Source organism: Hibiscus syriacus, unplaced genomic scaffold (assembly GCF_006381635.1).
Source record: "Hibiscus syriacus cultivar Baekdansim isolate YM2019G1 unplaced genomic scaffold, ASM638163v2 tig00111848_pilon, whole genome shotgun sequence".
In the NCBI taxonomy this organism is placed as follows: domain Eukaryota; kingdom Viridiplantae; phylum Streptophyta; class Magnoliopsida; order Malvales; family Malvaceae; genus Hibiscus; species Hibiscus syriacus.
The window spans coordinates 479,814-493,410 of NW_024063201.1; the positions used below are offsets into that span (position 1 = coordinate 479,814).

At 33.3% G+C, this 13,597-nt stretch overlaps 1 protein-coding gene across 2 annotated transcripts; it reads left to right on the plus strand.

The window, feature by feature from the left end:
* Nucleotides 1-2,789: 2,789 nt before the first annotated feature.
* LOC120172321 lies at nucleotides 2,790-5,460 on the plus strand. 2 transcript variants are annotated; one of them, XM_039179803.1, is made up of 10 exons: nucleotides 2,790-3,154; nucleotides 3,496-3,647; nucleotides 3,918-4,013; nucleotides 4,118-4,180; nucleotides 4,374-4,442; nucleotides 4,544-4,646; nucleotides 4,729-4,800; nucleotides 4,937-5,025; nucleotides 5,136-5,316; nucleotides 5,354-5,460. In XM_039179803.1, the coding sequence occupies exons 1-9, from the start codon at nucleotides 2,845-2,847 to the stop codon at nucleotides 5,280-5,282; spliced, it is 1,101 nt and encodes a 366-aa protein (XP_039035734.1). In that variant the 5' UTR covers nucleotides 2,790-2,844; the 3' UTR covers nucleotides 5,283-5,316; nucleotides 5,354-5,460. The 2 variants fall into 2 exon arrangements, with proteins under 2 accessions (XP_039035734.1, XP_039035733.1); XM_039179802.1 differs by having other exon boundaries at nucleotides 5,136-5,460.
* The last annotated feature ends 8,137 nt before the right edge of the window (nucleotides 5,461-13,597 follow it).

Genomic DNA, 13,597 nt, shown 5'->3' on the forward strand with positions numbered 1-13,597 from the left:
AATTTTTATTTAAAATGACAAAATATTTTTGGGTGCCCAATCGCACCCTAATCAAAGATTGGTGACGATTCCTCGAACCATACGTTTTTTATTTTTAAGGAATCCCAAATTTTTCGAAACAATAAGTTTTTTAATTCGTATTTGTTTTTAAATTAAAAATCAATTGAAAGAGATAAATGAAAAATTGATGTGGTTTTCAAAATTTCACTTTTAAGAAAAAATCGTTTCGACAACGTTAGGAGCCAGAATACTTCAAAAAAATCAATCAAACGTTAGAGACCTTTTTACCCTGAAATAAAACGTCAAAGGTAAAAATACTCTAAAACAAAAATATGAGTCGAAATGACAATTTTAATAAACATTAGGAGGTTTGTTTTAAGATATGCCTAAAATAATATATATATATATATATATATATATATAATTATTAAATTTGGTCCCCTCAAAATACATGTATAAGAAGTTATTAAAAATATTTAACATCTATTTTTTGTATTATTATTTTATTTTTAAATGAATGAAATTTTATTTTTTGGTCATTTTTTATTTTAAACTATAAATTTGTTTATATTATCATTTATTAAAAATATTTAACATCTATTATTTACTATTACTTTATTTTAAATGAATGAAATTTTATTTTTAGGTCATTTTTATTTTAGATTATAATTTGTTTATATTATTTTTTATTTAGTTATTTATTTTCTTTAAGTTGTTCATCATCTTTAAATTGAATACTTTAATCAAGTTATTAAGTATTAAACTTTTAATTTCATTTTAGTTGAAATTAATTTTTTTAAAATACTTTTCATTTCAAATTATATTTATGATTTTTATTTCAAATATATATATTTATTATGTGTTCATGAATTTTTATCTCTAAAAATAAAAGTTTCGATACAATTCTGGATAATATTATTATCGATGTATTTTGTTTCATTGAATTTTATGTGAACAAATACGTTTTAAGGATTTATAAAGAATGGTATGATATTTTAATATATAGTTTACATTGATAAAGTATTAAAATGGTTTAATTAATACATATAAAAAATTTAATTGGCCCCTGAAAAAATAATGTTGAGTTCGGTCATTATTTGCATCGCTTCGTATCACACGAAGAGGTACAACTTCCTATCATTAACTACCTTCATTTTTTGTTTTCATTGAAAGTATAATTTATCGTGTGGGCTGATACTATTTCGCAATATCGCACAACGAGTTCTTATGTTTCCGAGAGAAATGTTGTGCTTTTGAGTTTATCTTCTATAGGAATAGAGGCATAATATTATCTTTATGATATTGATAAGCTTGTATGACGTCGAATACCGTATCATGGTTATGTGTTTGTCCAAGTACTGGATACGCATATACTCACTTGGTAGTTTTCATATTCACATGAATCAAAACTTGGTTTTACTCAAACTGAAAAACAGCCCTTGTCTTGCCCTATTTGTTCTCAAATTGTTGTGCTCCACTTGCGATTTAGATAGCTCAATTTGACATTTTCATTATGAAAATCGTCGGGTTCTCGGTTGTTCCTCTCAAACAAGGGTTGTGCGCCTTAAAAATAAACAAAAGACTCAACTAACAAGATCGAAAAACTCATATTGTGGTGCAATGAGCAATCAATGGACCTGTATTAGTACCGATCATAGAATGAGGTTATCCCTAAAAGGATTCAATGAAGACTTCTTGTAGGCCAATAATTTGGTTTAGGGGGGAATTGAACGACATCACCTCTAAAATTGAAAAACGACCCTCTACTTTCTATGCAGAAAAACTTATCCTTCCTATACATCTCGATTCAGTTAAGCGATATATGATTGTAGCCGTAATGCTTACTGCCATTTCCTTTTGCAATATAAAACTTGTAATGCATAAAAGTATAATTATAAGTTTCTTAGATCACACTTTTGAATCACTTTTTCTCTTACGTCCCTACTACCACTTCTTCAGCCCTCCTTTTCCTCCTCTACGAACTCTTCCTATGTGACCTCTCTAGCTTTTCTCTTAAAAGATTTATGTTGTTTTAAGAGAGAGAGTCAAAGTGACCGGTCAAAATGTGTCAATATAATCAAATAATACCAATTCATTTGTCCAAACGTGTCATACCAATTTTTGTAACTGTCAATGTTAATGATTGAGTGACTAAGTTGTTACAAAACAATAACATTAGTGATAGTTTATTAGTTTTAAAATTTTAATATTAAATACAAAAACTCGCTATGTGAGTTATCATTTATATATTTTACATTAGATTAAAGATATAATGACAAAATCACTCTCAACACATGTTGTTGAAGTGAGATTTTTTACATGTATTTAATTATTAAATGATACATATCATGTTATCATTCTGATTTACGTGTCAATATTACATCATCACTATAGATAATGTTATACATTTCACATTAACAATTAAATATATTTAAAAATATTACGTTAGTAAAATATATTAATTATTGGTCAATTAATAATTTCTTTTCACATAATATATTTTGATTAAAAATTAAATTGTTAAATGTTAAAATACTTTAAAAAAAATAAAAATCAAAACGATAATTTCAACTATAGGTAATTTGATTAAATTGAGTAAAACTACAAACATATTAGTTTTCCTAAATTGTTAAACCGAAGAAGACAAAACCAAAAAGTGTGGGAGGGGTGAGCATTATCGCTACATGTCGTTAGAGCATTGGTCAGCTTAGATTTTCCCCACCAAAATCTCAAGGGATTACACAAAAGTATCAATCAAACACCCCCTCCCTTCCCTCTATCTTAACCTTCCCCTTCCACTTGAAACACCCAACCAAAAAGGAATACAGATTACCCAAACAAACTATGGAGATCCCCATCCTATCATTTTCATCCAAGACGACGCCGTACTGGGGTTCCTGTTGCGTTTCTTCCTCTTCTTCCTTCTCCTCTAACTCAAATTTGAGGTTGCTTTGTGAGTTTGGGTCGAGGAAGAGGAGAATGTCCATACGCTGCGCAAAGGCGTCCGTGGAAACGACTGGTGAAGCTACGATTAAAGAAAGCGAGAGCTTTACCGGAAGTCCCATGGGAGTTACCACACTGGATCAAAGCTTTGCTGAAGATTTTCCTGTTTGGGATAAAATCGGTGCTGTTGTTAGACTCAGCTATGGAATCGGTAATGTTTTGGTTTCTACTTTTTTGGGTTTTGTTCCAAAATGATAGATTTTGAGGGAAAATTATTGCAAACATTGATTAAAGTCTCAACTTTTTATATTTATGTTCCTTCTGTTAAAGCTAATGGCACCATGTCTTGTTTTTTTTTCCCTTTTAAAGTAAATCATAAAATGATTTTTTGTTTCAATTTCAAGCAACTTTTTCTTCTATGAGAAGAAAGGCAGATGTCAAAGCTGGCCACTGTTTTATCTTGGTGCTCTTGTTTAGGTAAAGCAGAATTCTTAGTAGCAATAAACGGTTCCGACTTCTGATTTTTGTTGTGCCTTGTATGTGTGTGTCTAGGGATATATGGAGCAATGGCTTTAGCTGGGAGGTTTATATGCTCGATTACTGGAGTCGACTCCATGGGAGGTTTTCACCCTTCATTAGATGCCATTCTTGAAGGACTTGGTTATGCAGTTCCTCCAATCATGGCCCTTCTTTTCATATTAGACGTATGTTCATCGTTTGCTTGTCACTTTATAATTTGTTTTCTACCTAATTGATTGTCAAATCTTGAGAAACATTAACCATGTTCTTTCTTTATGTCATTGAGATCTTGGTAAAGATTATTGATTTGGGTGTATGCTTAGAGTTAGAAGGAATGCAGAATTAGGTCACGTCCAGTTATAGTTGTTATAAAATTTAAATTTTTCATGGATTTCCGGATTGTGTTCGTGTTCAGAAGTTTGTGTTTATATTTTGATGAACTTGTGTGTTCACAGGATGAAGTGGTGAAACTTTCTCCTCATGCTCGTGCGATAAGAGATGTGGAGGATGAGGAATTAAGGAGCTTCTTTTATGGAATGTCACCTTGGCAGGTGAACCAACTTAAATGTCTTTACTGCTTAGATATCCCCTTTCACATGTTTCATGTTATCGAAGCAATTACAATAAACTGATTTCACTTTGCCAAATTTCGCAGTTCATACTTATAGTTGCTGCAAGCTCAGTTGGAGAGGAGCTTTTCTACAGGGCTGCTGTTCAGGTTTGTCATCCTGGAACTTTTCGTTGCTATATCGAAATTCTTAAAAGTTTTACTATCTGGGAGATCTTGTATGCTAAAAGCTGTAGTTATACATTCATAGGTATCTGGATTATGAGCTTCTTTTTCCAACCCTGCTCTACCTATAATGAAAATAAACTGATAAAAGAATCGCTTCTTTTTGAAAAATATATAGGGAGCATTGGCTGATATATTCTTGAGAGGCACTGATTTGGTTTCGGATGCTCGAGGAATGGCATCTTTGGTATATATTCTGTTCTACGAAATGTATATTCATTATGTGGTAATAATATTTTTTCCCGTCACAACTAAGTTCTGTGGTTTTGTTTGTTTCTCCATGATTAGACAGGTGTGCTACCACCCTTTGTTCCATTTGCTCAGGCATTTGCAGCAGTAATAACAGCTGCTCTTACAGGTTCTCTATACTATGTGGCCGCTTCTCCGAAAGGTAGATTCTGGCACTGCAACTTTTAGTTATCCTCAAAAGTTAAGTTTTTCTCACTTGTTCCTTTCCTTTTTCCCATCTTCAGACCCTACTTATGTTGTTGCACCAGTTCAACGATCCGGTTCTGGTCGTGAAGATCTGAAAAAGCTATTCGCAGGTAAGAGAAGATCCTAATAAATCATATTAGTAGCTGCTCGTGAAGATGATTGCATCGCCGGGAGCGAAGTGTGGTGAGCAACTACTACTCTTTTGCATTCATCACTTAACTCTTGTTTTTTGCAAACATGGTGCAGCCTGGTATGAGAGGAGACAAATGAAAAAGATCTACTCTCCCCTTTTGGAAGGAATATTAGCCCTTTACCTTGGATTCGAATGGATTGAGGTGACGATTTTGTTGCATTATTTAAGTAGTTGAAGAATCAAACTAAACCATTTTTATCACAACAGCTTAACTAATTTGGGTTCTAAACATTCTGCTGCTACCTTTGACAGACAAACAACATTCTTGCACCTATTATCACACATGGTATATACTCCGCCACTATACTCGGACATGGTCTTTGGAAGATACACGACCACCGAAGACGGTTGCGCCAGCGGATTCAACAGCTCAAGTCTGAAGGAAATAATTCAAACTAACTGTGAAGGAGCTGTTGATGAATGGAGGAATTTTGTATATTTAGTCTACAAAAAAGTAAAAATATTATGGATTTTATGTACAATCAATTTGTATGCTAACAGTTGTGCTGAAGGAAATCAGTGCACCCCTAATGTATCAAACAAATTAAATGTATTTACACAATAATACCAGTTTTTCTTCTTTGTTTTGCAAATGATGCTGAGAATACGTCAAGTATCAAACTTTATAGCGTGCCAACAGTTAATGCGTTTGTTGCATTTGTGGGTGCCAAAGTATTTGAACAAGTTAAAGGAATCATTGTCTGAGATTGACAATGCTCTTACGTGAAGCAGTGGAAGGAATTAAGAGTTTTTGTTTTGATAGTGACTTGTGCCGCTATTATGCAAACACGTATCCTTACATTAAACTTTGGGGGAAATAGAGGTCCGATTTTTATATTTTTATATTGTTTAGGGTTTAGAGTAGAGTTGTAACTCAAAAGGCAGCTTGTTTGGGTTCTTATTTAGTCTAATAGGGTATCCGTTTTTTCTATTTTAGAGAATACCACAAAAGCTACAGTGATTTACGAACTAGTCATTTTGAGATGACGATTTTGATGAGATATATTATTTTAATAGATCCGGATAAATAGGTTTTACATGGGCCATTTATTTATTAAAATTAAAGTGATGAGTCCATTTAAAATTTTTTAATAAAAATTGTAAAATTAATTTTAATATTAAAAATGGAAAAAAAACTCATCACCTTAAGGTGATAAGTTCCTATAAAAAAAAGTAGCAGTTGGTCAACAGACAATAGCAACGGTCACCATGGAACTCGTCTCCTCGAGGTGACAAGTTAGGTCGAATTTTTTAAATTTATAGCCGTTTATAATCGTTGGGATTGAGATTATAAATTAGGATTTGGGGTTTAGGTTTTTTTTACCATCCACTATTGCGGAAAATTTTGAAAAATTCTTACTTTCTGAAAAATCATGAAAAATGGCTTATTGAGAAGAAATATTACGCCTCAATAATGTTCATATTTCATCGATTGAACTTCATCTAGAAGAAGAACAGAGCATTCGTCAGCACAGGATGACATCGAGAGATCCACATAAGCGGATGATGATATATCTTCAGCAATTCGATCTATATCTAGCCATATTTTTACATGGCTTTAAGGTGTACCCGACGTTGATTTCGGCTCTAATTGAACGTTGAAGACCCGAGACGCACACTTTCCATTTCTCGAGTGGTGAAGCAACGATTACTTTGAAAAACGTCATGTTGAAAACATTTTGATATTTCGATATAACAAATTAAGTTAAATGAATTTTAAGATTTTCCAAATGATTTTCTAAGTATATTCGATAGAATTATTCGAATATCAAAACATTACTCCAAATCTTTTAAAGATCATTTTTAATCCTTACTCAAAGTGTAAAATTAAGTTTTAATCTTAAAACAATTTCAAAATAATTTTACAAAGTATTTCGAACCATTTCAAAGCAAAAAATTCCAGATTGCTCAGAGGGAACCGATTCCCCCCTAAGGGGGAACCGATTCCCCCCTAAGGGGGTACCGATCCCCCCCCCTAAATGGTTTGGCTCCTAGAATTCCAGTATGCTCGGAGGGAACCGATTGCCCCCCAGGGGGTACCGATTCCCCCTTGTATAACGGTCGAAATATTTGAATTTTACACTTAGGGAACCGATTCCCCATAGGGGGTTATCAATTCCCCCCACACTCAAAAGCTGTTTTATTAATTGTTTTCACACTAAAACGGCTATATGATCTTCACTAATCATCCCCAACGTTCAGAAGTGATACAAGGTGTATTTAAACAAGTTCTGAAGCCCTTGATCAACAAGAAATTATAGAGAAACAAGAGAGAAAGCATCAAACACCAAGTTTGTGCAAATCAAGCCAATTTTCCTTTCAATATTCATTTTGCTTTCAAGAACACCATTTGTTCTCATTTGTAATTATCTTTGAGTGTTCTTTTCTTGTTCTAGAATTATGCAAACATCTTACCTTGTGAGGTTTTTCTTGTAAGTTTGCAAATTTGTAATCTTCTCTTTGGGAAAGAGTGTTCTCAAGAATTGGGGTATATTCTTGAGGGTGTTGTAAGGTTATCTCTTTGGCCTCAAAAGAAAGAACAAATTAGTGAATTTGTTGGAAAATCCTTAGTGTGGATAGCTAAGGTAGTGGACGTAGACTTTGATTGAGAAGGTCGAACCACTCTAAATCGCTGTGCAATTACTTTCAATTTTCTACAAAAGCTTCCACCAAATTTTTAATTGCCAATTCACCCCCCTCTTGGCCAATTTCGTCAATAGATTAACTCAACAATTGGTATCAGAGCCTAACTCATTTGAAGGTTTAATCGCCTCTTGAGTCGATTCGGAAAGAGTTATATCGATAATCAAAGTCATCAATGGCCTCCGCTTCAAACTTCGACTCCGGTCTCGACTCGATGCCCGTCAACAAGCCTCCTTTCTTCAATGGAGCTAACTATGCCTATTGGAAGAATAGAATGATTTACTTCATTCAAGCAAGTGACATGGGAGCATTGAATGCTGTAGAAGAAGGATACATCAAACCTCTCACTCATCCAAGGTTGTGGAGTGAAGGAGAGACAAGAATGTTCCAGCTCAACTCCAAAGCCATCCATATCATTTTTTGTGCTCTTGGACCAGATGAAAACGGAAGAGTTTCATCGTGTACAACCGCCAAAGAAATATGGGACAAACTTCAAGTCACTCATGAAGGTATCGATGAGGTAAAGAAATCTAAAATTAGTATTCTAACGCATAGCTATGAAAATTTCAGGATGAAACCAAATGAAGATATCAAAGCTATGACGGATAGATTTTCAACGATTGTCAATGGTCTCAAATCATATGGAGAGATCATTTCAAATGAAAAGCTTATGAGGAAGTTAGTATACTCTCTCCCAAAATCGTGGCAATCAAAGAAGACGGCAATCATCGAGTATAAGGACTTAACGTCCTTAACTCTTGAAGAGCTAATTGGGTCACTCCTCACTCATGAAATGATGCTCGAAGATGAGGTGGACCTCGACAAGATTGACGAGACACCAAAGGAGAAGGAGAATAAGAAAAACATTGGAGTTGCTCTCAAATCCATAAAAGATGAGAGTGATTTGAATAACGATGACGATGACGAGGAAATGGCATTGTTTGCCAAACGGTTTAGAAAAATGATGAGACCTTATCGAGGAAGAAAATTCAAACGAAATGAAGGCCTCAAAAATGAACTGAAAGAGAAGGACCCAATCATTTGCTACGAATGCAAAAAGCCAGGGCATGTCAAATATGATTGTCCACAATTGAAGAAAAAGGGTCAATCAAAGAATAAGCACAAGGCTCATGTGGCTACATGGAGCGATGAAGAAAGTTCCGATGAAGAGGAACAAGAAGTAGCTAACTTGTGCTTGATGGCATTTGGGGAAGATTCTAAGGTAACCTCTAACTCATCCGATTTTGATGATTTATCCTATGATGAGTTATTAGAGGAATATAATGGGTTGGCTTTGGATTATGAGAAATTATTTTTAAAATATAAAAATGTTGTTTCAAAATTGAAAAATGAAAACAAACTCATATCCAAAACCAACAACGATCTTGAAAGTAAAATCAAAGATTTGCAAATCAAACTAGAAGAGTTTGAAAAGAAAAATTTAGATTTACAAAATTTACTTTCAAAGATCAATGATGATCATCAAAAGAAAATTGATGATCTTAAAACCTCTTTTGATAAAGTTGGAACAAAACATTTTGAAAAAGGTGGAAATTCAAAATCCAACTTTGTTAGAAAAAGTTCTAGAAACTACAATCATAGAGGTCCCCAAAGAACCTCTAATGGAAAATTTGTTAGAAGTATGTGGGTTCCTAAAGAACTCATTACTACTAAAGATAAAAATATCCTACACAAATGGATACCTAAGGGGACTAGGATTTTGGAAACTAATGAATATGGACCCAAAAGAATTTGGGTACCAAAAATCAAAAATTAATCTATGTTTGTAGGGAAAGGAGCATTGCTACAAGGCACGGGAAACAAATTCAAATTCATGGTACCTTGATAGTGGATGCTCAAGACACATGACCGGAGACAAAGGCCGGTTCATTGAGCTTAACACCAAAAATGGAGGAGAAGTGACTTTTGGAGACAATTCAAAAGGTCACATTGAAGGTATTGGTACAATAGGTAATACCTCTTCCATACAAATTAAAAATGTTTTATATGTGAATGGATTAAATCATAATCTATTGAGTATTAGTCAATTATGTGATAAAGGATTCAATGTCTTATTTGAAATTAATGGTTGTAAAGTCATTGACATTGCATCTAATCGGATTATGCTTGTTGGTCATAGAATAGGAAACATATACATGGTGCATTTATATTCTTTTGATATGACTAATTTATGCCTAGTTGCCAAGGATGAACATGATAGTTGGTTATGGCATAGGAGACTAGGACATGCTAGTATGAGTGTTTTACAACGGTTAATTCAAAGAGACCTAGTAAGAGGGTTGCCTAAGCTTAAATTTGATAATGATGAAATCTGTGATGCTTGTGCTAAAGGAAAACAAAAGCGAGTTTCTTTTAAATCCATTAATGATGTATCAACTAGTAGAGTTTTACAATTGATCCATTTAGATCTTTTTGGGCCAACTAGAACTACTAGTTTGGGTGGAAAACAATATGCATTTGTCTTGGTAGATGACTATTCTAGATATACTTGGGTTCTATTTTTAAATACTAAAGATGAAGCATTAGAACAATTCATCACATTTTCAAAAGTAATCCAAAATGAAAAAGGTTACTCTATAACTAGTGTTAGGAGTGATCATGGAACTGAATTTGAAAATCTTGGATTTACTGAATTTTGTAACTCTAACGGTATTAGCCATAATTTTTCAGAACCTAGAACCCCTCAACAAAATGGAGTTGTTGAGAGGAAAAATCGAACTTTAGAAGAAATGGCTAGAACCATGCTTTGTGAAAATAATTTGCCAAAATATTTTTGGGCGGAAGCCACAAATACCGCTTGTTATGTTGTAAATCGAGTAATGATTAGGCCAATTTTAAAGAAAACTCCATATGAAATTTTCAAAAATAAAAAGCCTAACATTAGTTATTTTCATCCTTTTGGATGTAAATGTTTTGTTTTAAACAACGGTAAAGAAAACCTTGGCAAATTTGATGCTAAAAGTGATGAAGGAATTTTTCTGGGTTATTCCTTAAATTCTAAAGCCTATCGTGTATTTAATAAAAGAACTTTAGTTGTAAAAGAGTCTATACATGATGTTTTCGATGATAATCCCCTTCCGAGGAAGGATTCTTGTGTGAATGATGATGTAGGTGTTATAAATACAAATGACGTTAGACATGACGTTGGAGAACCATCATCAAAGGAAGAAACGAAAGATGAGGAAACTCATGATCCTCTTGAGAATCCAACCATTGAATAAAGAGAAGTATCTTATCCAAGAGAGTACAACTATGTCAAGGATGGTGAAATTATAGGTGATCCATCAAAAGGGGTAACAACTCGATCTTCTCTTAGAAATGTTTGTAATTATGTTGCATTTATTTCATGCATAGAGCCTAAGAATATTAAAGAAGCATTAAATGATGAACATTGGATTATGTCTATGCAAGAAGAGTTAAATCAATTTGAGAGAAGTATGGACATTAGTTGAAAGGCCTAGAAATAAATCTACTGTAGGTACTAGATGGGTATTTAGAAATAAGCTTGATGAGAGTGGTAATATAGTGAGAAACAAGGCTAGACTTGTTGCTCAAGGGTATACTCAAGAAGATGGCATAGACTATGATGAAACATACGCTCCCGTAGCTAGGATGGAACCAATTAGAATGTTATTAGCATTTGCATGTTTCAATGAATTTAAATTATATCAAATGGATGTTAAAAGTGCATTTTTAAATGGTTTTATAAAAGAAGAAGTGTATGTGGAACAACCTCCAGGTTTTGAAGATTCAAATTTTCCGGATCATGTTTTAAAATTGACAAAAGCTCTTTATGGTTTAAAACAAGCTCCTAGAGTTTGGTATGAAAGATTGTCAAATTTTTTAATTGAAAAAGGTTTTTCAAAAGGGAAGGTTGACACTACATTGTTTTTGAAGCATAAAGGTAAAGATTTATTAGTAGTTTAAATTTATGTTGATGATATAATATTTGGTTCTACTAATGATGTTCTTTGCCAAGAATTTTCTAAGCTAATGCAAAGTGAGTTTGAGATGAGCATGATGGGGGAGCTCTCATTTTTCTTGGGACTCCAAATCAAGCAAAGAAAATATGGCATCTTCATCAATCAAGCTAAGTACGTCAAAGATATGCTCAAGAAGTTTGGACTGGAAAATGGGAAACCTCATGACACTCCAATGAGCTCTTCAACAAAGCTTGACTTAGATGAATGAGGTAAATGTGTAGATGTTAAATTATATAGGTCAATGATTGGATCTCTACTTTATCTAACTGCAAGTAGACCGGACATTATGTTTAGTGTTTGCTTATGTGCTAGATTTCAATCATGCCCTAAGGAATCACATTTACTAGCTGTTAAGAGAATCTTTAGATACCTTAAGGACACTCCTAGTTTAGGACTTTGGTATCCTAGAGACTCTAGCTTTAGCTTGCATGCTTTTTCTGATACGGATTATGGAGGATGCAAATTAGATAGGAAAAGCACCTCCGGTACTTGCCAATTCCTTGGAAATATGCTAATTTCTTGGTTTTCAAAGAAACAAAATTGTGTTGCATTATCTACCACTGAAGCCGAATACATTTCAGCTGGTAGTTGCTGTGCACAAGTTTTATGGATGAAACAACACCTTTTTGATTATGGAATTGAAGTAGGTACCATTCCTATCAAGTGTGACAATACTAGTGCTATTTGTCTCACTAAAAATCCCATCCAACACTCTATAACTAAGCACATTGAAATAAGACATCACTTCATTAGAGACCATGTCACTAAGAAAGATGTAGTTCTAGAATTTGTTGATACTTTGCACCAATTAGCGGATATCTTTACAAAACCTTTAGACAAGGAACGATTTTGGACACTTAGGAGAGAATTAGGTTTGACCAATCTATCTTCACTGAGTATTTAAAATAATTTTAGCACTTTTAATAATAAATGAAAAATGCTTATTTTTTGATTGCATTCATTGCCATTAGTTAGGGGGAGTTTATGATTCGGGATGAAAAATTAATTTTATGTTCAAATATCGTTTAAAGATTAATTGAATTGTTTGAACATGATTAATTTTCAATATATGAGTTGCCAATACCACTAGAGGAAATTAATTTAGCATTTTGGGTGTTTAAAATCAGATTTTAGCATTTTGGCGCAGAGGGAATCGATCTCCCCTTGAGGGAACCGATTCCCCTTTTGAAGGGGAACCGATTCCCCCCACAGGGGAATTGATACCCCCCTGGGGTTATGGTTAAACACGGGCATAACCCTTATTTTTGTTCAAAACCCTTTTCTTCCTTCACGCCGTTTCTTACCTCTACTCTCTCAAATCTCCATTCTTGCCTCAAAACAATATTTTTAATTGGAATTCACTTCAAATATCATCCTCTAAACCTATTAGAATCATCAAAAACGTGCAAACTTCATCTAATCTCACTCAAATCCGAAATCATTCAAGGTATTTTTCCAAAACTTATTTTTATCAATTTATGAACATAGAACTAGTTTTAATTAGTTCTAGGTTGAATTTTTGATCGGGCATTGATTATTTAGTGATTAGAAACTAGATATTACAACTAATTTCATCAAAAACAGAAGATTTTTTTTCAAAATTTTCTAAATTTTCGAAATAAAAATAAAATTATTAATTTTCAAATTATTGTGTTTTGATTAAATTATGTTGTTATTATGAAAACTATACATATATTGTTTCTCAAAACCATATTTTTCAAAAGTTTTTCAAAAACTTTGCCCATTAGGATTGATTTAGAGAACCTTGAAATATTGAGGACTCAATTGAGTTTTGGGATTGATTGAATTGCATACATGTGTTTTCTAAATTGTAGGTTATCAATTCTATTCCGATTTCCTAAACCATGTCCAATCCTAAACGTGCTAGGTCTTTATCTAGTCGTTCATACCGTCAACCAAATCCACCTCCAAATCCTCATTCTTTTCCAATTTCTAATCCTAATCTCATTGATCCTAATTTGACTATCCAAAATTCATGTTTCAATCATCCTGGTCCTAGAAATCATCGTTTTTGGTATTATCAATATTTCGACTCTTACAAAATCC

Excerpts from the sequence above, each read along its gene's own strand:
- LOC120172321 (XM_039179802.1), top strand. The coding sequence starts at position 2,845 with ATGGAGATCCCCATCCTATCATTTTCATCCAAGACGACGCCGTACTGG. Across the intron at positions 4,647-4,728 it reads TGTGGCCGCTTCTCCGAAAG|ACCCTACTTATGTTGTTGCA; the intron begins GTAGATTCTGGC and ends TCCCATCTTCAG. Across the intron at positions 4,801-4,936 it reads TCTGAAAAAGCTATTCGCAG|CCTGGTATGAGAGGAGACAA; the intron begins GTAAGAGAAGAT and ends AACATGGTGCAG.